The sequence below is a fragment of the Tetrao urogallus genome (genome assembly GCF_951394365.1).
Source record: "Tetrao urogallus genome assembly, chromosome: 20".
NCBI lineage: Eukaryota > Metazoa > Chordata > Aves > Galliformes > Phasianidae > Tetrao > Tetrao urogallus.
The window spans coordinates 2,926,719-2,954,233 of NC_136833.1; the positions used below are offsets into that span (position 1 = coordinate 2,926,719).

A 27,515-nucleotide genomic window follows, 5' to 3' on the forward strand; every position below is an offset into this window, starting at 1 on the left:
AAGGTACCCTGTCCAGGTACCACACTGCCACATGTTTTAAGAAAAAGACATGACAGTTTGCAAATACCAAGAGCTCTAATCTCTTTTTACTCACAATGGAACCTTAATTTTGCAGATCACACAACAAGAATTCCCTACCAGCATCTGATTGGTCTGCAAATAGTTTGGAACATCCTGTTGTTTTGCTATGGACATCAGATGTTAGAAATTACGTGAGGAGAAAAATATTAACAGATCAAAGAGGTGCCCTCTTTGATAATGCAACTTGTTGCATGCAGTTATGTTTGTGCTTGCAGCACGGAACTACTGAAGGCACTTTTTCAAGCAATGGGAAACAGACAGCATATTTGCAAGAGTTCACATGAACTCCAAAGTTCTTACATGCAATAAAACAATCTAGTTTTTAAAGGCATATGGATAACATACCCTTTCTACCACTTACAAATGATGAATTCAGGTTTGTTTACGGCACAAAAGGGGAAGCTTTGAGAAAACTGCCTGCATTTTGGTCTTAAATTCTGATGAGCATGAAATACATAAGTTCCAGAAAATCATGAAGAGTTGTGTTTCGACCACAGTTGGCTCCAACTGCTAATAATAAGATGGCCAAAACTACAGCCAGAATGTAGTTCTGCAAAGAGATGGACACACAGACCAAAGAAAACCTACCCAAACACGACTGTCAGAGGAGACGTGGGACAACCACCAAATGAACTGCTGTGTATCATCCCAGCCCCTCACTGAAGCAGCTTCTTACTGCAGTTATGTACCTTTTCTAAGAAATTCAAACAAAACCTGCAGCCCTGGAGGCTGTTGTGGTGAGTTGTAAGGAGCATAACAAACCCAGAGATGAGTTGCAGCTGGAAAGCAACATTCGTGAGTAACAGTTGGCCATGGGGGGGAAAAAAAGCAAGGAAAGCACTAAAATCTAGATCATTCCTTCAAAGGTACAAAAACTTCTTTAAATAGCTACAGCTGAGGAGGTTTTGTCTTTTTAATTATTTGTCCTTTTTAAGCAGGAGTCCTTATTTCACTTCAATCAACAAATGTTTCAGCAAATACTCTTCAATCAACCAAGGCAATCAGTAACGCAGTCTGCAGAGAGGCTCCTTAGATTTGCAAGCTTTTGCAAAGAAATCCCATTGAATACAAGTTTCAATTTAGCCTATATTTGTGAGACACTCTTGTATTTATACTATAAAAAGTATTTTTATTCATTCTACACCTAAACACCAAAATAAATACATTTTCAGACAAGTCAGTAGTAATGTTTGACAGCAGCTGACATTGCTAGAATGCTTTAGAACTCCAAAAGCCAACAAATCTGAAAAGAATTCTGAACATCCATAACTCATTTAAGTAAATAAGATGCAGATAGAAAGAAATGGAACCTGGTATGGAATTGGTTCACGAATCAATGGACTGTCATCTACAGGGGAAAAGGCGATGGCTTAATACCAAGACCTTAGACAGAAAGTCAGGAATAGCTCTCCCAGCAGACTCCACAGGAGATCTTTACACTGGTGCAAACACCAACATGAAATTTAAAGCAATGCACAGAATTCCTGCAGCAAAAGCAACAAACAGAAGCAACAAAACACCTTGAGCTGTTTTCATTCAGTGTGAGCTGCCTCCAATGGGCTGTTCAAGTGTCAGCTGATGGTCACGCCTGAAACATGCAACAACTCTGACAGACCACAAGCTCCACTCAGAGAACACTTCCACTTTTGATGGCAAAAGCACCACTGGGTATTTTGAAATTTGTACTGCTGCTGTCTTACTTGGTGATACGTGGACACAATGATGCCTATGTACAACACCCAAAACCATTCCAAAGTCCAACACGTGCTTCTTTTTTTCCCCAGGATATGCTTCACTGCAAGCGAATCATGATCAGAAAGTAACAATCAATGGTAAGCAATCCCCAAAGGCATTCTCTAAGGTTATTCTACTTAAAGATTCTGTTTAATTACCAAAAAACACTGAGTCTTTCAAATACAGGTGCCCAGAACATTAGCATACTGGAGCTATGCTCTGCACTCCAGTGCCAAACTTCTCTCATCAAAAAGGCTAATGCCCACTGTTTTAAGCCCTCTAGTAACATTTTACTCTTTGGTGCTAGTCTGCTTCAGAGCCACCAACAACACATATACGAAAATGCTGTGATTTCCACTGCCAAAGGAACAGAAGCAGTTGTTTTAAGAGGAATGTGACACATACCATATTTTTTCTCAAACAGTTCTTCAACTTGCCTTCTCAAGTCTGTAATTCGTGCGTTCCATTTATCTGCAAAGAAAAGAGGACAAGTCAGACTGCAGACAAAAACGAGAATCTCTTGTAAGACCTGTTACCACTAACAGAAACATGCAGCGTGCTTTTATTGCTCATCTACATACAGATTCTGGCAATACTAAACCTCAAAATATATGGATAAAATCCGAAAGAATAAAATGTTTAAGATTGCTTCCCAAACTTGTGTAGATCTTAAATCAAGTTTTTGTTTGTTTGTTTTTTAAAGAAAAAAAAAAACAAAAAAGGACAAAACCCACGCTAAACCAAGTCCCAAACTTTTCTTTGATGCCTTAGTCAGCAGCTCTGACCACCATTAGGTGAAAAGTCAGTTTGCAGCTGCCGTTGGTAGCTGTCTGAACCCAGGGCCTGAACAGCTTGATGAAGCTGACAGTGAGCATGTGAACTTGTTTTGGTGTTAATCCATACAACTACATGGATCAGGAAGCACTACGTCTTCCTCTTCCTTAATCCAACACTTCCCCAAGTCCTGATTTTGCAAGACCTCCTCATAAATCCTACTTCTGAAGGAAGATGCAAGTTGCAAGACAGAATTTATCCAATTCCAACTGTGTATTCCCTGGAAAATTGGATTAAACGCCAACACATTAACATCTTATTTTCTGCTCATGACAGAGAGCACACAACAGCATTTTCTGTTGAACTGCAGGACAGTGGATTAACAGCAACTCTACCGTAAGAGTCAGGAAGATACAAGTCAGAATTTATTGGGCTGAAGGGAAAACCCTGTTTCACTGCATAGAGCTGCTGAACACATGGACAGTCCTGAGACAACAGTTTGTGCATCTGTGAGGATGAGAACATGCTACTCAGCACAACAGATTTGCTGGTTGCCTTTACAGCTCACAGTGCATATCAAGGAAGACCATCTGGACACATTCCTGATCTAATGCTTGTCATCCTTCAGTTCAGTAGCACATTCAGTCTGATTTTCTTGCACAGTAAGTCAACCAACAAAAAAAACTGACCAAGCACTGGCATGCCTTACTCCAGCACTGTGAAACTGCCTAATACCTCTTTATGAAACAAATCAGAGGGAAATAAATCTTGAATTTTTTTTCTTACCAAAATTGAACTCTCTCGCTTTTCTTTTCCCAGTACTGGCAGCTTCAGGTGCTGTCTCAGTGTTCTTAGATCTCTTGTTAGGGGGCAAGTAGTCTTCATCATCTGAAAGAAACATGAAAATATCACAGCTTTTCTATCCAGAGAACTGATGTGCAATGTTGGAACTGTTTGAATTTCAACCCTTAATACAAATATTGATCCATGCTTTATGAGAGCTTCACATTTTGCAATAAATTACTTGAGTAATTCTAGAAAGCTGCTGGCGTGTGTGGGAATTTTGTGTGAGAACATTGGCACAAAGCAGAACACAGGAAAAAAAAAGTCAAAGCTTCTTTACATTTCCTAAGGAAAACAATACTGTGCTCTGAAACAGCTGGTCATCTCATGATCACACAATGACTATGTGACAGCAAAAGAAACAGCAAATGAATTGTGCACATACAGACTAGATTTTGTATCCAACTAAAAGTACCCTTCCACCAATAAGCACTGACAAATAATGCTTAAGTTCAATACTGAAGACCTCAAAGGTGCAAAAGTCAATTTAAAATCAATGCAAAACTGATGAACTTTGGTGAAATTCATTAAACAGAAGGTCTATCCTAGCCAAAAAACATACAAGTGGATGCAGACATCTGCGACCCTGAGGTCTTTTTTAAGCAAGGTGTTACTCAGCCAGTCAGCTCCCACCCCACAGCACTGGCTTCTCTACAAACTCACAAGTTGTTGGAAAACTCCAGTCACCAACACTTGCAGTATTTGAATGAGAAAATGGTTAAAGCAGACAGAGAAGTTAATTTCACATGTAGAATAGCACACGCCCAGGTCAGCGTGCATATAGTTTAGTTAGAACCATAGAATCACAGCATGGTTGGGCTGACAGGGACCTCACAGCCCACCCAGGTCCACCCAATGCCATGGGCTGGTTGCCCCCCCCCCCCCCCCCCCCCACCAGATCAGCCTGCATCTCCAGTGATGGGGCACCCACACTTCAATGGGCAGCAGTGCCAGGGCCTCACCACCCTCTGAGTATAAGAATTTCCCCCTAACATCTAACCTAAGCCTCTCCTCTTTTACTTTAAAGCCATTCCCTCTTCCTATCTCTATCTGCCACGTACAAAGTTGCTTTCCTTCCTGTTTGTGAACTCCTTTAAGTACTGGAAGGTTGCAATGACATTTACCCACAGCCTTCTCTTCTCTGAACAAGCCCAGTTGCTTTAGGAAATATATTATCACACATTAGGAAGTACAGTATTACATACTGACCTAGAAGCCCTACAGACAGAAACACAGGAACTGGATAACTTACCTTCCAGGGTGACCTCGACCTCGGGATCCTCACGTGTTTCTGAAGGAGGATGCTGGGAGGAATCTGAAGGGGAGAAAAAACAACTTCTGAACTTCTGTTTGGACACAAACACTTTTAACCAAGCACTCAACGATTTTCTGCTTTAACTGACACCTGTCAAGAAGCTCCCTGGCTCACTGAAATGTTTCACATTCACAGCATGCAACAAAAAAAAAAAAAAAAAAAGGAGCAAAGCTTTCTTACCATAAGCCTTTAAGCAACTCTAGGCAGGGATTATACATGGTAAATCACATGTACAGCAGCACAGAGGGCTGGCATTAATGACAGGAGGAAATTCCTTACTCTTGGCTTAATAGGATTAATAGAATCATAAATATTTTTCTCTTAGCTATCAAGGATTACCAAAAACATAAACAAAGCCTGTGTAGCCCTCCAGATGATGCATTTCTTTATCATTTACACAGATTCAGAGCTGTTGCACTACGATGGTTTCCCACAACAGGTTCCAAAGGCCAACAGTGAAAATGAAAATGCTTGTGTAGGGGCAGCCTGTACCAATACAATAAACAGGATTAGGCCCATCAGCACCTGCTAGCAGAAAGCAATTTGAATTTAATTCCTAGAAAATTCTAAAAAAGCAATGTCAGTCATCTCAGTAACCACTCACAGCTGTGCATGAGGGAAAACATTAACTCTTCTGGCAGAGCAACACTATTTGCACACTTTGAGGACTATCTTAGCTCAGGTTTCTGCAAGCTCTATCACCCCACATCACTTTGTTGGAGGGACCCTTCTCTCCTTTCCATACAATGCCATGTGTGGTAGAGGTCCAGCAATACTGAGATACCTTATCTGGATGACACAAATTATGCCAAACGTATCATCAGGCATAAACACTAAAGGCTTGTGGTTGCTTTTTTTCCCCAACACAGTAAGATCATGGTGAGGTATTTCTTTGATCTTATATCCTTGTATCAGGTAACAAGGTAAATAAACACAGGTGCTAAGCAGCAGCATCCCTTACAGTTCTTAATGTTGTCACTCTCTGGCACTGCCATTCAGTTTAACCTTGACTTTCTGATTACTGAATTTCAACAGTGCTGTGCTCCATACTCACCCAGTCCTACTAAAACTAACAAGCACTTGGCAGCTATAGCTAACCTGGGCCATTCCATGCACGTCGAAGTTTTGTCTCTCCCTCATTCAGGAAAAGAATGTAAGAAAACTCCACTCTGACACAAAGTGCCACACACAGCATCTATAGCAATGAAATGCTACACAGGCAAAAATAAAGCAAAGTCAGATTCTCAGCCATTGGCTATCACTCCCTATAATCAGGCACCAAGGGCTCACAGCACTATGCTTTGGAAAATACAGTGCCTAGACTTCCCTTTCAAATAAGCAGTGCTAGCTGTGCAGCCAGCACGAGAGCAGAGAACTTCATTCTCCTGTATCAAGAGAAATGCTGTTAAATTTCATGTAACGGCACCTTTAAGTGTGGTGATATGCATCTTCAAAGCATGAAATTATGAGACTGGGAAGACTGAATACTGCTGCTAGCATAACTTGGTCTTAACATCCAAAAAATGCTTACAGCTTAGGTTTGAGAGGCAGGAGTTTAGAATGTTGGGCGATAGGCACCTTACAATTATAATTCATTAATTAGAAGCATGGCAACTCCCATCACAACAGTTAGCCACAGAGCACCCTGGTTTGGGGGATTAATAATAATAATAATAAAAAATAAATAAATATAAAAAGGCAACCATGTAGAAAGAATACTTGGAGAAAATGTACAACTTTAATTAAGATGCCAACTTTTCAAGTATTTCTGTAAAAAGAAAAATCCAATTACTTTGCTTTCATGCAAAACACCTTCTACTGTTATTTCCACACGTGCTCTGTCACTGCAACTGGAATCCTAGTGGCTGCCTTTAGACAAACATCTCATAACACAAAAAAGTAACTTTTGGACATCGAATATTCAAAGCAAGGATTTTCATAAGCCATAAGTTCATTCAGAACGATAACGTTCACATGAACACCATAACGAAGGTTCAGTCTCTGAACCTTGAAACCTGATGACAGCACTCTGACCTTATAAAGAAACCCACTGCTTGAAATGTGGATGAGCTTTTCCTAATGTCTGCAAATGGGCAGAATGGTATTTTTAATAAACAAGAAAAAGCTGAAAGAAATGCAATTTATGAATCAATTCATCTCAGATGTTCTTGAGATTCAGTAAGGAACTGCTTCCCCTAAGGATATGCTTTCTGTATACTTTGTTCTGTGTGCTGTTCACATCACACCCAGCTAAATTAAATGTATATCTATATACAGACCTACCTGTGTAACTTTTGGCCAGAGCAATTCTTTCATCCATCTCTGATGTTTCAGAAGGGCCTCCTTGGGAACAAAGAGAACGTTTTTTCAGTTGAGTCTCACCATACACTCATCTTCCCACTCCACAGAGAAAGCTGACAAATAACCCAACTTTAGGCACCACGTGCTCACTTCAGACTTTCTGCAAAGTTGAATTCAGCTGTGAACTATGAACACTTCTATGCCTTCTCTCATTCACTTGAGCAAAATTTGAGGGACTAATGGAAGGCACCAGGAAGCAAGATGGTATTTTCATAGAACGGTCCAGGTTGGAAGGGACCTCAAGGATAATGAATCTCCAACCCCCTGCTACATGCAGGGCCACCAACCTCCACATTTAATACCAGCCCAGGCTGCCCTGGGCCCCATCCAACCTGGCCTTGAACACCTCCAGGGTCAGGGCATCCACAGCCTCTCTGGGCAGCTGTTCCAGCACCTCACCACTCTCTTTTCTCTACATATTCTGTGGAATTTTCAAGTTAGTGCCTATGTGTCAAGTCCTACTTTCCCCAGATTTATATAGCCAAGTTCATGTGGAGACCAGTCTAAGAGCTGAAGAACCCATTCACTCACAGGACAGCTGCTTGCAGCCATTTCCTTCTGCTTCTAGTTCTCTTTGTTTAAACTTCAAGGCATCAATGGTAACAGAAGACTCAAACCTGTAAGTTTCATTGGGCGAAACATGCTTCTTTCAGGAAGTGCCTGGTAATTAGCAAGACTCAATTCTATACAGGCCATGTTTCATTCTATGCTGTTAAAGAGGACAGAAGATGGTACGTACCCCTGAGTAATTCCTTTAACATATTTCTGCTTCTGTGTAAACTGAAAAAACTAAAATACATACAGCCCAATTCTGTTTTGTTCACTGCTTCAGAGCTGTTCTCCTTCTGGCACCAATAGCTTTCCAACCTCATTCCTTCCAAGAAAGATCTTTGAGACAGCCTGCACCTTGTTTGCAGCCTTCTGGCTCAGTGTCCAGGTTTGTTACTGGCCAACACTCCTGAACACAAGGTAGGCATAGGCACAAGGATGTTCTTGTTTCAAGGACACTAAACCAAGAAACAGCATGTTAACTAACATTTCCTATCCTAAGAGCCTTACAAAAGTGGTGCTCATAGATTAGATGCCTACAGCAATGTTAGGTACCTATATGATTTTTGGAACTCACGATTTTATTTAGTCCTGCAGTTTTACTGTCCTTTACCTTATTTAGTCATCAGTCAAATCAGCACCTTCCTTTCAAATAGGTTGTCTCCAGTGTCAGCCAAAGCATTTAACACTGCACTGATCTTCACATTTGTCCGGGATAGAGGAAAAAGTAACCAATAACCTTCCATATTGCCACTGCCCACTGAAGGAAAACTGCCCCTAATGCCCTATCAAAACACTTGGGGAAGTTTTTGAAGGTTAAAAAGTTCTATTTCCTTATCTTCTTGCTTTGTACTTCGAGCACCACCTTCCTACATTCAGTAATTCAGGAGTTAATTCATGGCAAGATCCAAATGCCGCAGCAGATTAGGAGATAATAAGGGATGAAAAGAACGTCCATCTCCAATTCTAATTTCTCCCCCCTTGGATTAACTGGAGAGTTGTGTGTGCCACCAAGGCATGCAGACTCCTGGTCAGCATTACAGACATGTGAGAGAAAACAAATACTCAGAAAAACAATAACTGTGAAATTCCAGCAGTAAATCATCTCTCCAGGAAGCCCCAGGCATGTTGCTGTTCTGTAACATATAAGTTATTTCTTCTCATAAATCAATAAACCCAGCTTTTGCTGTAGGATATTCTTAGTGAGATCCCAGCCATTTTCCTTTTTTCTGCAGTCTGCCTACACAAAAGGAAACGCCTGCATAGACTGATCTCATCTCTCAAAACACACCTTGGTAGAACTGTACTTCTCTAAGGCTCTCCTCTTGGCTCTCCTCCTGTTCCTGTTGAATTTATAGCTTTGTGTATTTTGTACAACCTTTGGCTTGAACCTTGGTGATAGCCACTCAAAGAAACGAAGGGGAAGCTCCTTGACTTCAGGGGAAGGTAACACACTGTGACAGGTAAAATCTCTTCGGCTCACAGCACATCATCCTTCCTCCCAGTAGACTCAAGTGTAGCCTCCCCTTAAATACAAGTTTACTACGCTGGGAGTGGAGGAAAGGAGAGTTGTTACTGGAGCATCTGTTTATCTGAAAAAGGTGCACATTACCTTCCATCCATAAGATTTAAATTTAGAGATCTCTAATGAAAGACAAGAGAAACTCCTTAAGAAAATCCACACTGCCTAGACTTCACTATGGAAGCATGCTGTATAAATTGATTTTCTTTAATTCCAACATGCTTGCATTACAACAAGTTACTGCTTTCTTAGTGATTTCAGTACAGACTCTTTTCAAACAGGGACGGATTGCACTTCAGGCTAGTGGCCAAATTCTGACATTGTGGGGTTATTCTGCATGAAACAGAAAGCCACAAGGGGCTGAAAAGCAAAGAAAGATGACAGCTCCAAAAAAGCAGCTGTTATTACTGCATTATATCCTGCCTGTAAACCCACGGACCCAGAGGCTAAGCAATGAACAAGCAGAAAGAAAAGATGATCATAATCCCAGATAATTCACCTTTCAAATTCTGCACTGAGTAGAGACATTTTGGTTTGCCATGTGGTTATGCTCATTCTGAACGACGTTTGTACATTACAGCATCATAGAACCAACATTCTCTTATTAGTACGTTTTAAGCAATTAAAACAGGTTAGAAAATAATCTAATATAGGAAATAATCTAATAGGAATTTTTGTGTTGAAACACCAACAAAAATCTTGCTTAAATAATATATTATTACAAAATGGAAGGATGGGCTACTTTGCAGCCCACTCTTCAATATATTATTGTCCTTCAGAGATGCATGGCAACTTGCCTGTGTTTTTTTTTTTTTATACTGCTATCCTAATGACAAATGCAAAGAAGCTGAAATAATACATTTAGGGATCTATTCATATTTTTTATATTGCCATTTGTAATTAGGGCTTCTTACTGCTCATTTCAACCTACAGAACATAATTTTCTTACGGATTTCTTTATTTGCTCCTGGTTGAGATTAACTTGCAGTATTTTAATTAGATATGAACAGATGAAACACAACTGAGAAATACTTCAAAATATATTCAGAGCCACAGTCATGGATCTCGCAGATGCTGCTATGCTTTGTCTATAGGAATATAATCTTAACTTTCAAAACAGTTTTGGCATGCACTGGTCTTTCCCTCCAAGGAAAGCGATTGATGCAGCTGAAACTAAAGAAAAGATTCAAGCACTGCTCTGAGCATTGCTATCATCAGGGTTTGCTTCCTGCTTAAAAACATCCATGGAAACATTTTGCATGCAGGAAAAAAAGAAAAAAAAAAATGAGGAGAGGAAGAGGGAGAAACAGGCTTCTCTGTTAAGTCCCAAACACACTCATACGTTACCAATATTACTCTGAAGAATAACAAAAGATGTGAAGTACAACTGAACAGCAGCCAGCATGGAGATGCTGTAATCATAACAGCAGCAAGCAATTTTATGTCTGACAACCACAAGTAGGCAGAAGGAGAGTAGAGGGAGAGCAACTCTTTCAGGAGCCAACCCAGCGAGGAGATAAGCAGATGCAGAAGTTGCTATTTCTACCTTGAATATTGTACTGATAGTAATCAGGATCCTCTGATTCTTCCTTCACTGTCACTGTTGACATTTCCAAAGGAATTCCTGTAGAAGCAATAAAAGAATCAAATAAGTAGATTAAAGATAATCAAGATAGGACAAGGGGGAATGGTTTTAAACTGACACAGGGGAGGTTTAGGTTGGGTATTAGGAGGAAGTTTTTCACACAGAGGGTGGTGAGGCACTGGAACAGGCTGCCCAAGGAGGCTGTGGATGCCCCATCCCTGGATGGATGTGGCTCTGGGCCACCAGGTCTGCTGGTTGGCCACCCTGCACACAGCAGGGGGTTGAAACTAGATGGTCATTGTGGTCCTTTTCACCCCATGCCATTCTATGAAGTTCTTAACAACTAAAAGAGTCAATAACTCAAAAACAAGCAAACAAAAAAACCCCTAATATTCTAGCTAGTATCTAAACAAGAAAAGAAAACAAATTGATTTCCAAGTGCTGAGGCACTAAACAATTGCTGAGGGGAAAAAAAAAAAACAAAACAGTAACCAAGTGACACAGTGACGTTGCAGGTTTCTCATGTCTCAATATGGCTCCCATCAGAGGTGATCCAGCACTAAATGCATCCCTACAAAGCAAACATCCCTGCAAACACCATCTGATTTCTGAAGAATTACAAAGAACGGCTTCCTTCCCCCACAACAAAACACAGTTCTACAAAACACCAAACTGCACAGCCCAACCCAGGGAAGCAGGAAGGCACAACTCATCTCCAAACAAACCTGTTGTCTCCCTGCAATTATTGCTGTGTTAATCACAAAGCATACACCTAAGCACTGCTTTGCTACAGGGAACACAGTGCCTCGCAGCATCCTGTCCCAGCTGCAGGGAATGATTCTATTGATTTTTTTTATTTTTATTTTTAAACAAAATGTAACATTTTCCTATTTGTTTCCATGTCATTATCAACATTCTGGTAGTGCTATTATATAAGCTGATAAGACCCAATCTCCACATTAGGGATAAAATAGTGCTGAGTAAGAATGAAAAGAAGAGCTGAGGGCCTTTCCCTTTTTTCACTTCCAATGATAATAAATAATTTCAGGCTACAAAACATGACAAACCCAGAAGCAGAAACCTCTGGCTAAGGTAAAAAATTTGATAAAAACTGCAATGGAAAAGTGGCCATTTTTAACTAACAAGCAGTTTCTCTCTCGCACGCAGGGTGGATTTATGCTGTTTTTATTGGATCTTCCTATCACCATTTCAATACAGCCTTCTGAACAGAAACTGATGATGCAGTTGTTTGGCAAATAAGGACAAAATTCTGAACGTACCAGGATCCTCACTAGGCTCCGTTTTCACTTGAACAGGAAGGCAACTACAGAAACAAACAGAATGAACACAGTGACATTATAAAACCCCAAAATCCTATTTCTGGAAAGCTCCTCATAGTTTACAAGCTGTCTAGTGAAATCAGCCTCGAGGGGATGGGGATGGATCTCCCAGCCCTGCACTCGATGGATGTGCACAACGCTCCAAGTGAACTTCTCCAACGAGAAGTGCACTCAGCAGAAGCACAGAACGTTTCCCTGCTTTCACATTAAACAGTTTTTTTATTTATTCCAAATATAAGCTCTCAGTTTAGAATCAAATAAATATACAAATATATAAAGTTTTTTTAATTAAGGAAGGGGAAGGGAAGAACATTTCATCTGTTCCCAGTCGCTGCTTTAGCATAAGACGTGGCAAACTTATCACTGATAGACAGACTGTGAATTAACAACACTCACTGGGCTAATTAGACTCAACGGAAACTTCATCAGCTGTTTAATTTGTAATAGTTTCTCCACAAGTAATGGTCAAAAGAAAGAGACTGTCTGTGCTCTTTATAATCCCATGCTATCAAGAAGTTGTTCAGAGGTCAGCTGGTCAGAAAAAGCCCATTAAGATAAATTATATGAAATCATATGAAAACACACTGTTGACACTGACATCAAATCATGCAGCAGAAGTAGATGAAATATTTAAAGACATGCAAAAAACCCTACATTATTTTAAACTCACCTTCCACCTGGAGGTATAATTGATTGTGAAGGATCTGTCACATGAGCTCCTGAAAGTTAAAAGATGTCATGTGAATTTCCTTTAACACCCTTCAATTCAAATTTTGTATACAGAGCCCATGCACATGCAAAGATACGAAGAAGAGAGATTAATTGAATTGGATTATTAAACTGTCAAGTAACACCAATATAAAATTGCTTCAAACTATGCTTTCCACTGCTGTCTTTCCAGATTTAAAAGTTGAAATGTTGGGAAACAAAGCTAAGCAAACCTTTCACCCAAACAAAGGAGATGCTTACACTGAAATTCCAGTTTATTCCTAAATGAAAGTCTGAACAAGCAGGAACTTACCTAACTCTTTCTTCGGCTCTAGAAAAGGCCTGTATGGAAATAAGGAGGAAAAAAAAACACCAAACCATAGCTTTAGCAAAATAGATCAATATGGACTTTGTAGTACAAAACTAAAAAGGCAAGACTTCTGTTTAATAGAAACAGAAACAATTTAAGAAGTGGAATTTGAATTCCAAAAATGAACAAACGAGCAAACTAGAGAGCAATTAACCTTTTGATGATAAATGAGATCCCCGACTTGTTTTCCAAAATCCACTTCAGGGTTGAAACATCGTAATTTTCCGGATGCATGAACGCAAGCCCCTCGGGCAGGCCCTGCACCACCACAGCAGATTGGTCTCTCTGAATCTTCTCATACGGCACTGGGACCACCGTTGACTTTCCTAAAGCTTTACCTAAAGCCAAAAGGAGATTGTCACAAAACCAGCAGCTAGCAAAAGGATGCGTGCCTCATAAATCCCATTACTTCAGAGAGGACTGGAGAGAAAACAAGGCACAGATGCAAACCCCTGCAGGAAACCAAGCACCTCATGCACCAATATTCAGTGGAACCCACTGAGGCACAGATGCTTACTTAAAAGCAAAGGGGCCATACTGCACCACAGTCTCAAACTAAATGCTGCAAAACAAATAGGAAAAAAAAACACCCAGTATATGTGCATGCTGTAGAATCAGCCAGTACAAAATAAGCTCATTACCTAAATTACAGTACAGTTGAAAAGCTAAGATTGATAGTAGGTAGACATTTTGAAGTGTACTAAGGGGAGAATACAGGTAACAAACAATCCTCCCTTGGGAAGAAGAGGGTGTTGTCTGTGCTACATCAACATGGGTGAAGAATCCTTCGATCAAGAGCTGCCTAGATTAAAGCAGAACACCTCAACCTTTTATGTTATCTGATTAATCAGTACCAATTGATCCCCTTGGAAAACTGGCTAGAGGAGAAGTGCCCAGCTCGTTCTTAGGTGGCCATGCAAGTGTAAAAAGAGCAAGGGGAGCACTGCCCAAATGGCCACCAAGGGCCATGTAAGGCCTAGGACACAGCACAGGCACATATGGCCAGGAAAGCAGACAAAAGGGGAGGCAATATTATGATGGCTTAACTTATGGATATATAGGTAGGAGGTGTCCCTTCTCTATCAGATAGGTGGAATATGGAACACTTGAGAATTTCGTGTATAAATACAAAGAAGAAAATTGCATTATTATGCTTGATTTGTGTAAACTTCCCCCAGCACTCAGGTCCAAATAAGAAGTATCTCTCCAGAGCGTGTGGGAATTGGCTCACTGCACACTGGGTAACGGATCTGCTTTTCAGACAACGAGATCATAAAGCACCCTTCTTCCAACTGGAATAAAAATTTAGAAATCCAAAGCAGGTATTCTGAAGACCCTGAAGCACCCACCATAGCAAAAGCAGAAGTAGTCCTCTACAGACTTCCTGAGAGCTTCCAGTTCCACGGCATCCACTGTCAGCCTGTTGGCAGGCGGTACATACTTCGTTTCCTGCAGCTCTGCAGCCCTCTCCCCTTCTACAACACCTAAAAACGAGGCAAAATCAAACAAGTTATTAAAACCCTCACGACCAAGCTCCTCTAGTTTAGACTACAGAGGGGTTAGAAGGATTCCTGCTCAAAAGTTCTTCAACCTAGAGGCAAATGTATGTGGGCAGTGGGTAAATATTATTATGCTCTCCATACAGCCTTTGTAAATATCCCCCTCTGAGCGTAAGAACGATTAATTAAGAGACACAGCCAAGCTGACTTCTCTTTGCATGCAGATGTAGAAAACACCACTAATCCCAGTAGAGAAAGATACAGTAGAAATTAAATGCCAAAGGCAAAAGGAAGAAAGGGTAGGAATACTACACAGGAAAATACTAAAACCTCTGTCTGGCACTACACCTGATGTCTCATTCAGCAGATGCTGTATCCTGTTACAGGACACAGCTCCTACCTTGCATGGCTTCTTCACCTTTTAAAAGACACTGAAGTACATCTGTTGCTGAACAGGGGGAGCTGCTAACAACAGAACAAATGAAAAGAGTATTTCAGTCCTAAACCTTATTCTATTTCGATCATAAGCAGCGAACAGAAGTGATCTATTTTCAGGAGCAGCCTTTTCTTTCTGTTACTGTAGTTTTACTGAGAATCACCCATGAAAAAAAATGGGGGAAAACAATATTTTTTTTTTTTCTACAGATGAAAGAAAACACAAGAAAGAACTACATTCCTATGAGTAACAGGACAATCAGTGTCAAAACCGCATCGTGATTTCACTGTGAACAAGAACATAAACACTGCAATTCACACCAATACTGCTAGAGTGGTAACGTGGCTAACACAAGAAAGCAAACATCAGATTGAACAACTGCTTATAGATGGCTGTGAAACAAGCTGAGAAGAAACACTCACACTAAAAAAAGGCATTTGTCACCTAAAAAAAGCCCTCATTAGGCCCAGTAAGGGTGGGAAGGTGGGGTGGTGGAAGAGCTGTGTTCTCTACAGCTGGGAGCACACAGCAAGATTAGCACAGATACTCTGCTAAAGCCAACCTGTGTTCAGCAGGGTTACAAGCAAGCTACCTTCAGCAACTCTCACCTTCCACTGAGCATCTGTATGGTCAAGCATCCTTTATCTTCCTGCCTTACCTAGCTGTTTTGGTTACTCAGAACCACCTTCTTGCCCTGAGCACAGTGGGAGGCAAAGCAATCACCCAAGCAGCACACTGCTGTCTCCATCCTCATGATGAAAACAATCATCTTTCTATACGGGCTGAACAGGTTGCTTTGAAAGAAAAGCCCTCCTCTGGTTGTTTGTGACTCAGAATGATGGAATTTCAGTTTGGTAGTTTTTTTTTTCTTGTTGCTTCAGAGCAGCTCAGCATCTACAGCCTGGTCTCTGTGCAGGTCAACACTGCAGCTTCCTTCCCTAAACAAGAGCTGTGATGCTTATAAACTGATGAGCAGCACAGCTCAGCAGTGTTACACAACATCTGCTCTGAAGGTCCACTAAAGCATGTTCTCTGATTGCAGACAAAAATAGGCCACAAAGCACATCTGCATTCAAACACCAGACTGCAAGGAAGGGAACACTGCTGCAGGCTGCAGTTCTTTACCGAGCAGAGCTGTGCTGCAGCCAAGTAACAGAGAGCGCTGCCTACAATCCACCTAAAAAAGAAAAATCAAGCTTTAGCAGATCAACAATTTAACTGAAGTCAAACAGGAGATGGTGTGCAAACAACGAGAGAGAAGGAGGTGGGATCCACTATTTGACACTCCTCTAGCAAAAGGGGCATTGGGCCCATGGTAGGCAAGGCATCCTGCAACAAAATGTTGGCATTCCCCCAGGTACAGTAAATCAGGAAATGACTGTAGGAGTACCAATGTCACCATGTGCAGACACTGAGAGGCACAGTAAGGCCAGCAACTCCATTGCAGCAACATGGGACACGCATTTCATCCTTTGTGCTTAAGGAAAACTATTATCCAAAAGTGACTACAATCAATCAGAGGGAAAGCGTTCACACTGTTGCTTGGCTTTGCCCATCTAATTCAGCCCTAAGCTTTTCTATTCGACAACAGCTCTAAAGAAAAATAATGTAATGATTGTCAAAGAGAAGATCACCTGAGGCAGACACTGAGGAGGTGGGTGTTTGAAGTGCTACTGACGGCAACTCTGCAACCACAGGGAAGAAAACGGGTAGGCTGCAGTGAGATGAGGCTTAACTCTCTGAGCAGGTGTTTTTTTTCTTTCTTTAATTTTACTTTTCGTTGTTGTTATTGGCATTCTTTTTTGTTGAAGTACTCATTAGCTTAATAAACCTTAACTGGTGAGGCAGAGACAGAAGAACAAAAGGTTCCTGCCAAGGAAACCAGCCCTAATAAGGATTCAAAAGAGCTCACCACATCCTAAACAAACCCGGAACAGTGCAGGCTGGCTAACATCGGCAGTGCTGCAAAAAAAAGGTGCCTGGGCTGGCACAAAGCCTGCAAGAGCCTCTGTTCCCAACACATCCACATATTCAGGGCGGAGAGCAGTGGAAGCAAAAGAACCATCCCTGAGGAAGGCAGGCAGAAAATTCTGAGAGATCTTTCAAAATTCTTATATAATCACACACACATTGCATTTTCAGAAGTTCTTTTAAAAGGTGTTTTTTTTTTTTTTCTTTCCATTTTGAGAAGTTGTAAAAAGGCATCAACTAATTCTTAAATCTAAGTGAACTGACTGAGAAGTAAAACTCAGCAAAAACAGAGTAACTCACCCCTGATGCTGTGTGTGTGTGAAAAGGCTACAAAGGAGATACAGAAAAAGGCATGGCTAGCCAGGACAGACCCTCAACCACTTCAGCAGGAGCCCCTGTACCAACTTGTGAAGTCGGAGGGGAAAAAAATGAGGGGGAAGAGAATCACAGTTAAGGACAAAAGTAAAAGGATCTAACAGGCCACGAGGTAAGGCTGAAACAGCATGACATGGATTATTAATGTGGAGTTCACCTAGCGAACACATCAGTGATTAAGAAAAGTGCAGCATAAGACAGCCCAAGAACTGCACTGTGTGTTTCACAAGGTGAGACAGAAGGGGACTGGTAAACCAAACCCATTAAGTGATCTCAAATGGAGAGAACAATGGCAGGAAAGCAGCACTCAGTTGATGATTGCTTTGGATTTTATTGTTATTATTTATTGTTTATTGTTATTTGTTATTATTTATTTTGTTATTGTTTATTGTTATTTATTGTTATTATTATTATTTATTGTTATTGCAACTGTTCAGTAAGCGCTAGAAAGGAATATTATCTTTATTTAAACTCAACTGTAACCATGATTTATTGTGAATATACTGATCAAGTCTTTAAAGGGAGATGCTTTAACTCACACCACAGGCTAAATACAGACTTGGAAGTGATGGAATTCCAAAGACTTAGTTCAAAGAACGAACGCAGTTCTGCTTGTTCTGTCAAGCAGTTATAACTGCCCAAAAATAGGGTGGGAGTAAAAACAAGTGCACAATGCAAACTAGTGCTTCTGATAAACAGAGTATGATGTAATCACCAGAGACAGGAACTGCAGAAGCTCAGGGTGCTGGAAGCAGCAAGAGAATGGAAGAGCAAGAAAGCAGGTAAGACAAAGCAAACAGTTACCATGCCCACACCTTTTGTACAAAACAATTATGAAACTATTCCCTAATTAACTCCAGGCAGAGCCAGCCAGGTTAGCATAATACACCACTAACGAGGCATGATACAACCTGGCTCACATAACATGAAATGGACAAGGAAGTGTTCATGTGATCCCTTCCACCAGCAGGGCACCAAGGCCCTAACTCCCCAGTGACAGGAGTAAATATGTGATGGCAACCAGCATGCTTGGTCTGGGAAATGGTGACAGGCTACTGTCAGCACAGCCACGAACAGCTGTCAGCCTCTTCTCATCTTGCCATTTGCAGAAATGCCAATTATTCCAAGTCATCTGCTGCAAGGAGGGAAGAAAAAAAAAAAAAAAAACCAAAACATTGAAAACTCAAGGATATAACCAAGAGCCACAACTGAGGAAGCTCCCATTACGACTGACTGGAGATTGCCTGTTCCAACACATACTTAAACAGAACAAGCCTTCAGCAAAGGCCATTCCCAGACAGTGAAAAGGGAATCTGGAATGAAAAAAAAACAAACAAACAAACAAACAAAAAAAACAACAAACAAGAGGTTGAGACCTACAGAGGTTCAACAGCTCAGGCTTGGCAGTCGGAAAGCATCCCGCTAATTACAGATTGAAGAATGCAACCAATCCAATCGTGCTCTGCTTCTATGTGTTCTTCAGAGTGCGCCAAATCTAAGGTGAGAATTGTAGTAGACATGGCCCAAAAATATGCATTTATAATAGGGAATGGATTAGAGATGGCACGTATGCACCTCCACAAGTGTGCTGTCAGGGTTAATCCTCCACCTGTCTCTCACTGTTTCTCTTTCCCTTACTTATTTAAGCCTACAATTTAACAAATCCCCTCTCTGCTTAAACATTCTGTATCTTCAAGAGCAGCAAAAGCCACGGAAGTCACAGCTGACCACAGAACAGCTCAGGGCCAAAGAAAATGACTGTGGGAAACCAGTTTTCCCATTGACACATCACCATCAAAGAAGTGGCATTTTTCAACTAGCTGCATTAGTGTCAAGGGATCACCCTGCCAGCAACACAAAGATGTCAGCTAGTTACAGAGTGGTATCCTCACATTTGCCCTGGCACAAAGAGGAAGTCTGCCCTTTAGATATTGTAACTAAGACAAATGGAATATGATCAGGAGCAGCTAGAGCCACTAGTAATCTCTCTTGTTAGAGTAAGGCTGAAAAATGTATTCAGCTCTTACCATATGTGCCAGGGAATGCAGCGTGCACTTCAGATCAGATACATTCTGCTTAGTGGCTGAAGAGCAAACCATCCCATTTAGAAGCTATTTCTGAATTCACACAAGCATGAAAAGCAAGAAATACACAGTAAGAATACAGTCAGAAGTGATCAGGATCATAAGGAAGCAGCAAGGCTGCTGTATTAATACTTGGTTTACACCATAGCTGAAGCATCCACACCAAGCACTACAGAAGGCACGTGCCCAGAGTAGCAGTACAGCAAGTTGCTGTACCAGGAACCCTCTGGAGATTTAAAGATTTTTAAGCACAAGACTGAAATTAACCCAGAGCTACTGAGTTAAGAAGATATCCACACTGCTATTGACTCCAACCTGTCATCCTCTAAACACAAGAGCATGATGCTCTCAGGCCTGCAAAAGTACAGTCTATCCAGCACAGCACACATATAATACAAATGGATCAAACATGTAAATAGCTTCATCCGTTAGAAAGTGAAAGAAAGCTGCAAAACAGGGCTTCAACACGTTAGGATCTTGTATTTATATGCTATATACTTGACTGAGCTTGATTTAAAAACAAACAAACAAACAAAAAAAATTTGTCATTTATTTCTAGGTTGTCTTTTTTGAATATCATCAGCTACAAAGAAAAAAAAAAAAAAACACTGATATAAGGGCTATTTGGAGGCCTCCAGGTAGATGGCACAGAGGCTCTCAAAAGCACCACTCCAGATTTTCTAGGCAGTTAAGCTGCTTTGTAAATCTGACTCTGCTGCCAGCACTGCTTTTTTACTGCCAGTATCAGGAATAGCTGCAATTGCTGTGACGCAACAAACAATGTCACACAGAACTGCAAGAGTAAAATTTACTGAGAACTCTTAGAAACAGGTTGGGAAATTGAGAAAAGAGGGGAAAACTGAGAAGAGTCACAAAACCTTCCATTTCTGGTGTCCAGTACAGGCAGCGCCCAGCCTAGCCAAGTCCTGCTGCTTAAACACACAGGGCAGACAGATGAAATGAGCTGCATCTCTTTATATAGTTAGGAAGACACTGCAAGGAAGGCAAGGTCAAAGTAAAATAGATTTGCTTTCATCTTACGCAGGTATCCTCCAGCCCACGGGGATGAACAATTAGGGATGAAGTAGACTCATGCTCTCCAGTGTAGGTGTTGTATGCAAACTGACACTCAGAATCCAGCCTGCAATCCTTGAAGATGAAAGGATGCCCAGGATCAAAACATCAGTGTTTTTGTGCACTAGACACAAAGTCAAAGCACTCATTCTCTATGGAGGAGAGATCCTGCACAGCAAACAGCAGCTCCTGTGGAAGCCAAACTCAGTACTGAGAACAGTCACTGCATACTTAAAGTTGCTGTTACAAACTAGGAAGCCAGCATCTATCACTGTAAGACCCAAGGCATCGTTTAACTTAAGCCATGGATGCTTAATTCCCCATAGAATACAGAGCTTACTATATGGCCCAGAAACGTTAAATTCAGTTACTCAGATGGAAATTACAGCCAATACCACAAAGTCCAACAGCTGGAGACTTGAAAGTACTTCTTCCTTTTTTTGCGAAGAGATGGTAAGATGCAGCCTCTCATGGTTCCTGTTTACCTTATTTTTCCTTATTGCTGACAAGAGGAAAAAACTCCCTGCAAAGCCTAACACGTTCTCAGAGACCAGAGGGGTGCAATGAGGCAGACACGCGGCCACAGATCTTCAGGCTGCTCCACAATAACTTTATTTATGGGACAAGTCATTTTACTTGCCTACAGAATTAGGAGGATATTGAAGATATTCAACAGTAATCCACATACCAAAGATACTGGTGAGTCAAAGCTGAGCTATCTTTCTTGTGAAGTCTCTGGAACATTGCGTGACATTCATTCATTACAAGTAGGAGGAACAGCAGTACTCATTTAAAACAGAAATACTGATCACTCTTGAAGCTACAAGGAGCCCTTGCAACCCATGGCTAGATGAACATGGAAGCACAGGTAAGAAGAGTGAAAGAGTCTCAGCCAAAGTCCCTCCAGGACTTAAAGCAGAACTCTGGCTAGATGTATTTCTAAGATCAGCAGAGAATCCTGAGGCCACTAGAAGGAAAAAGAAGGCTTCTAAGAATCCAGTGCTTACCATTCAGGATGAGCAGTCCACAGATGCAATCCCAAAGCCCTAGCACCAAAGAAAGAACAAGTGGCAACACTGAGAGCTGACAGAAAGCCACAGAAGTAGCAGGATTGTACTTCCACACAGCCCACGTACTGCAGGTGCCACAGCTGGCACCAGTGGATGTTCAAGGACAGGTCACCAGGACTCTTGGCAAACACTCAGCATCTAGGTGAGGGCTGGATACATGGTGCTTTCTAATCCTGCTCAAAGTACAGAGCAGGTGATCAAAAAGGCACTTCCGAGCCAACAAGCTCTTCTGAAAGTTTACTTCTGACTGGCAAAGTCAGCTCAGGGATGAGCTGAGGCCTCTTCTACTGCCCTTTTGTGTGTGCACGAGGATGAATTCCTCAGAATCAATAGCAAACCTCAAGGCAAACTGTCAAGATAGCTAGATGAAGGGAACGTCATCCTCAAGACATCCCAGCCTTCCATCTCCCGTTCAGAATGGCTGATAACCCAGAGAGCAAGGAGGCATTTCATCTCACCACAGGCCATCCATGAGGAACTGTGCAATTCATTTCAGTAGGGAACAGCTAGAGGTACTGGTAGGATAAGAAGTAGATGATCTGCATTGTTTCCATACCCATGGCTTGCCCATACTCTGTATGATATTTGAGTGCCTCTCATACGCTCCTTTTTACGTAGAGCAGAAACTCACACAGGCTTGGAAGAACTGATGATGCACGTTACCTGAGTTGCAGATCATGTATGGAAGCACAGAGTTCCACACTACAAGGCATAACAAACCATTTCACTGTAACAAAGAGCTTGCAGCCATCTTAATTAAGCACAGTTCAGAAGAGTCTATTATCTGACTCCATTTTAAATAATTAATGCCTTTTCAACATTCAGCACACAACACATATCGACATTAAAAAAGCAATGCTATAACCTGTTCCCATCAAACTTTTCTTAAGGTAACAAGGTACAACAAGATCCTTATGGAGCTTCTTCCTTCCTTCACACCTAACCCATGAATACAGACTGAGATTTGGGTGGCTTCATTCATACAGATCTACCCCATGGTAGAAGCATAAGCAAAGAAGCATAAGGAAAATACTGTTTTCAATGTAGATATTGTTTAATCATATCTGACAGTATAAAAAAGATATTCATAGACAGTATAATTTATAACTGGAACAAAACAAAGGGTCAGGATTAAGAGAACTGACATAAGATTTGAATAAACATATGCATATCTACAGAAATCTTAACTGATACAGTTCAACCAGCACGGAAGGAAAACCAGTGCTTGCCATGGTCCAGAACCAAAAGCACAGACCTAGCCAGGGAGATCAAACAGACCCAGTTACTGTAGATCCCATACCAACACACACTGCAGACAAAGCCCACAGCATTCTATCTAGGCATGCAATAACACTGTTCTGCCTGTACCACTGGCTTAGCAAACAAAGTATTTGGGTTCACAGGGAAATCCTTTAACAGCAGGTCAGGTGAAAAGCTGAACATCCTCCCATAGTTCAGCTAATAGTCTTCATAAATACCAGTATAAAAATCCTGCCCCTATAGAAATTATGAAGAGGAGGAACGGATTTATCTTATCCTCAATTCCTCACTGAGGTCATCACTCTGCATTTTGATATCATGTTATAGCCCCACATTACAGTGGTTTTCTTAGAGTAAATACACTTATGCCTGCAGAAAGTCACTGTCCCACAGCACAGCAGTGGACAAATCCAGACTCTTACCAGATAATCTGGATCTTCAGAGTTTTAACTAGCAGCAAAAGCATTTTTAGGAGCGAATCTTTCTGTTACAGATTAAACATGGCTGCCCTGCACACAGTGTTTAATTGGTCAAGCCAGCATATCTTACAGCTGTTGTTTTAAAATTCCTGCAGACTGGTTTTTCTCTCACATCCTGCTCTTGACCTTCATCTTCTCCCTCCCTCAGGCAGATAAAGGCACTCTGCATTATTGGCTAAGCACTGACCATCAGCAGTGTTTTCCTATACACGCATGTAAATCCTCCACAAAGAATCACTGCATCTTTGAGAGCCCACTCTTAAAACACTGCTCTGTACACAATGAATCACGTTTTATAATCACACAAGTTCCACTGTGAAAATTAATAGAAACAAAAAACACTCCCACAGATGTGAAGGGGTACAAAAGTAATGCAGCTATAACTTCAGAGCAGCATACAGAATGCAGCCACGATATATAGGACTTTGCTCTCAAAGGATACTAGTATTTTGCAATATACACTAAGCAGCTTGAGTGAAATACAAAAAGAAAAAAAGAATGTTGAAACTTACAGTACTTAACAAAATCCTTCTGAAAATCTTTCCTGGAATCAACAAAGGCTCTTCCCCTCTCAGTTCCAACTACAAAGACGTCTGTTTCATAGACAGCGATGCAGGCAACTTCTGCCTTGGACTTGGCAAGTTCTTTACACTATGAAAAGAAACAGAAAAGCATTTATTGTCCTTCTTAAATGTATATTCTATATAAATGTATGCAGAATCACTTAAAGCAGTTACTGCTTCTGCTGCCAGCATCCACTCCTTGAAAGACATCGTGAGTTACATAATGTCAGTCAGTAGCAAAGGATAGTTTATGTATCTGGAATTCTTTTGATGAGAAACCTTAAAAGCACTATAGATGCATTAGTGAAATTGAGGTCTCATCTAGACTGAGAAGTTGAACTGCTTTTTAATTAAAATGATTTATTCAATCTATCCTTTGGAAATTATCATTTCAATTAGATTTCAATTAGATAATGGTGTTGTCCTAGCGAGAATTTTGCCCTTCCACAGCACATTTAACACAAATAGTGCTGTTTGGAAAAGTGTGGCTGGAAGCAGGAAGGCTTCCTGTAGCCTGCCCTGTCCTGACAGCTGTGCTCTGTGTGGATCTGTGTGGATTCCTCTTGAGAAGGGGAAGGATCGCAGCCTCCCTGTGAAGGTGTAGGTGTGCTCTGCTGGGAGCAATTCCAGGCAAGGGAGTCAAAAAAAAAAAAAAAAAAAAGAAAACTTGCAGAGTATGGAGACAGGAAGCTCCCAAGTCAGTGAGATCATCTAGAAGAGACCACAAAAGGATAACTATCCTTAGCAAGTCAGGAGACCAGGGTGACATAAATAGTTGCTGCATAACATGAAGCAACAAAGCCCTTAGGAACCGAACACAACCCTTGGCTTTGAAACCAATTACCTTATAATCATTATATTCAAAACTTCATTGCTAACACCACCACAGAGCAAAAAGGAAGGCTGTTAGCATGAATTTCCATAAGCACACAGTCACAGTAGTTGGAGAGCACACACCAAGGTACAGACAGCACAGCACACACCAGCTCCCTGGAGGGAGGCAAGGTATTGCTGTAGCACTGCATGTGCCCAGAGAGCTTTGACAGCCACTCACCATGGACTCCAGTGCTGACACGAGGAACGTGACCACCATCCTGCTTTCAGATGGGTCTTCATCATGCACGGACGTTGCTGCTACCGTAGCTTGGGCCATTCTCTTCCTTGGAAAATCAAATATAAAGCCTGTTCAGCTACATGCAACAGTGCAGGAATATCTACCTACAGATACATGTACTCAAAAATCCTGAATAACCCCACGTGAGCAAATATGCAGGTGCAGCAACAGAATAAATTGTTCACTGTTTTGTTCCTGCATACCTCCTGCTGCTTGAAAGTTAAAATGCTGTTCCATGTCTAGACAAAACACCCAGAGAGATGCATATTAATTGATTAGCTGCATTTATACTGATTTTTCTTTTTGTGCATGCTTGTATCTGCAGTAGCCTGAAGAGGCACAGCAGAAAAAGGCAAGCATTAACAGAATGACAAAACTCTCTTGACACTGGTGTTAGAGCAACATGCCCTATAATTCTCAGTACAAGTTCATTAGGGTATCACTCAAATAAACACCACCACTACAGCCATCCCAAATCGTGGCCTGAGACTCCGGTGTCAGCAACCAGAGCCCGACATTCTTATCTGCATATTAAACAGCTGCAGGATTAATTTCCAAGCTAAGAATTGCCAATTAAGGTGCTCAAATTAAAAGCTGCATTTCAGAAGTGACAACAATAGGATTAAACCCTATTTTATGTGCATCGTAACCGACTTCCAACTTAAAGACATAATAACCAGGAGTTGTTCACGCTTATGTTGGCAGAACTGCCAACAGAGAAGGATGACTATACCAAGAACAGCTGGCAAGAGCACATTTTTTTGCTGGATGTTGCAACTGATGTTATGTTCACACAAACCTAATGCAACAACCTGACATGCCTGCAGGTGGGGAGAGCTATTACAGCTCCACATGTGAGTCTTCAAAAAATCACCCCCCAAAACCTCCAAACACAGAGTGAGGTGGGGAAAACAAACTTGCAGCATCGACAGTGCAAACACAACAGACACCCAGACGCATTCTGATGGTCCAGGCAGGTCTGCAAGGTTTGAACAGCTTTAAAGCTGCTATGGGTAAATTGGCAGTGACAGTCTGCAGCTACCTGAGGGTATCTGAAATGAAAGGCAGAAATGCCAGCAGCTCAGGTTCTGTGACAACACCACTGCTCTGCACAGTCCCCTCATGCAAAGCTTCGGGGAACATCCCAACTTGTCACCAGTGTGCTGAACAAAAAGGCCCATCTAGAAGCCATTCTTCCAACAGTTAGTAGCTAGCTGCCAGAGTACCACTATTCATCTAACTACTTCAAGGCAAAATTAGACAGATTTCCAACAACTAATAAGCATTCAGGATAAAGAGTACTTAAGCACATGTATTCCTATCAACTACTTTAAGAGAAATGTAAGCAACAGCTACTAAAGAAAGACATGTAAAAAAAGGTCAAGAGAAAACAGATGAAGGGAAAGAGCCAAAGACAGAAAACAGACATTGCACCACGCTCTGGTCCAGCACTGTCCTGAGTCTGGGGTGGTGATCTGTGGGTGGAGGGCTGATCAAGGTAAACACATGTGCTCACTTTCCTATTGTCCAGGAGGTCCAAAACTGTCCTTGGGAAGGCAGCTCTGCAGCCAGAAGATCTGGAGTTTCCAATAAGGGTCTCTGGAGTGATGGACCCTTCGTCCTCAAACCGTCACTGCTTTACTTTCTTTTGTGCTCAAACAGATGTTTTTCCTCAAGCTGAAGTTTTTCAGCCATAGGAAGAAACAGATGTCATCCATAAGAGGAAGCAGAGAAAAGCAGTTCTCTGCTCTGCTTTGGCAGGTTCACTTCTCTCCTATCTCCCCTCTTGCAGCTCTTCCTGCTCAGGCTGTCTGAAGCAGCACAAGCCAAATTCCTCATCAGTCTCACACAGTGCCAAAGCAGCAAACCGACCACGCAGCACTAAAAACACTAAAACCAACCCTACTGTACAGATGGAAAGACTCGTAACCAAGAATTCCAAAATACAGTTGCTGCTGCAAGCGTGCCTGCACTCAGCCTTGCACATTGCTGTAGATCTGCTGCTCCCAGGGAAAAGCAGCCCAGCAGGGGCCCTTCTATAAGAAATGCCATTCTAGCTGAGCACTTGTTGCCTTACCAAGTTGGAATAAGGAGGAACATAGATTTATAATGAATGCTCTACCTGGAAGGCAGACTGCTGCCTGGCTGTTACTAGTCTCAACCCTTGGCTGCTCTGCCATCAGGGTGAAGGTATGTTTAATTGCACCCAAACATCAGCCTTCAGACAGAAGGCACCGTATCAGAACTGCACAGATTAGAACTCACAGCTGTTAAGTACAAGCAAATCTTTTTGACGATTCATACTGGCTACAAGAAAGCTCTATTTTTCTCCCTCAGTTTGATTCAGAAAACATTAATCCTGATGTGCCTTAGCTAATGGAGCACAGAAACCCTGCAGGGGTGCAGGC

The 27,515-nt window shown here is 41.5% G+C and overlaps 1 protein-coding gene across 1 annotated transcript in view; it reads right to left on the reverse strand.

Moving 5' to 3' along the window:
* The window catches only part of GTF2I (general transcription factor IIi), a gene marked incomplete at both ends in the record, with an annotated part of 45,256 nt that extends 20,110 nt beyond the window's left edge, over positions 1-25,146 (reverse strand). The window contains 12 exons of the mRNA XM_079545041.1: positions 2,221-2,286; positions 3,376-3,477; positions 4,685-4,747; positions 7,031-7,090; positions 10,726-10,803; positions 12,045-12,088; positions 12,775-12,823; positions 13,126-13,154; positions 13,337-13,520; positions 14,532-14,666; positions 23,943-24,081; positions 25,048-25,146. Coding sequence (XP_079401167.1) covers positions 2,221-2,286; positions 3,376-3,477; positions 4,685-4,747; positions 7,031-7,090; positions 10,726-10,803; positions 12,045-12,088; positions 12,775-12,823; positions 13,126-13,154; positions 13,337-13,520; positions 14,532-14,666; positions 23,943-24,081; positions 25,048-25,146 — 1,048 coding nt within the window. The remainder of the gene's footprint in view (positions 1-2,220; positions 2,287-3,375; positions 3,478-4,684; positions 4,748-7,030; positions 7,091-10,725; positions 10,804-12,044; positions 12,089-12,774; positions 12,824-13,125; positions 13,155-13,336; positions 13,521-14,531; positions 14,667-23,942; positions 24,082-25,047) is intronic.
* Positions 25,147-27,515: the final 2,369 nt, after the last annotated feature.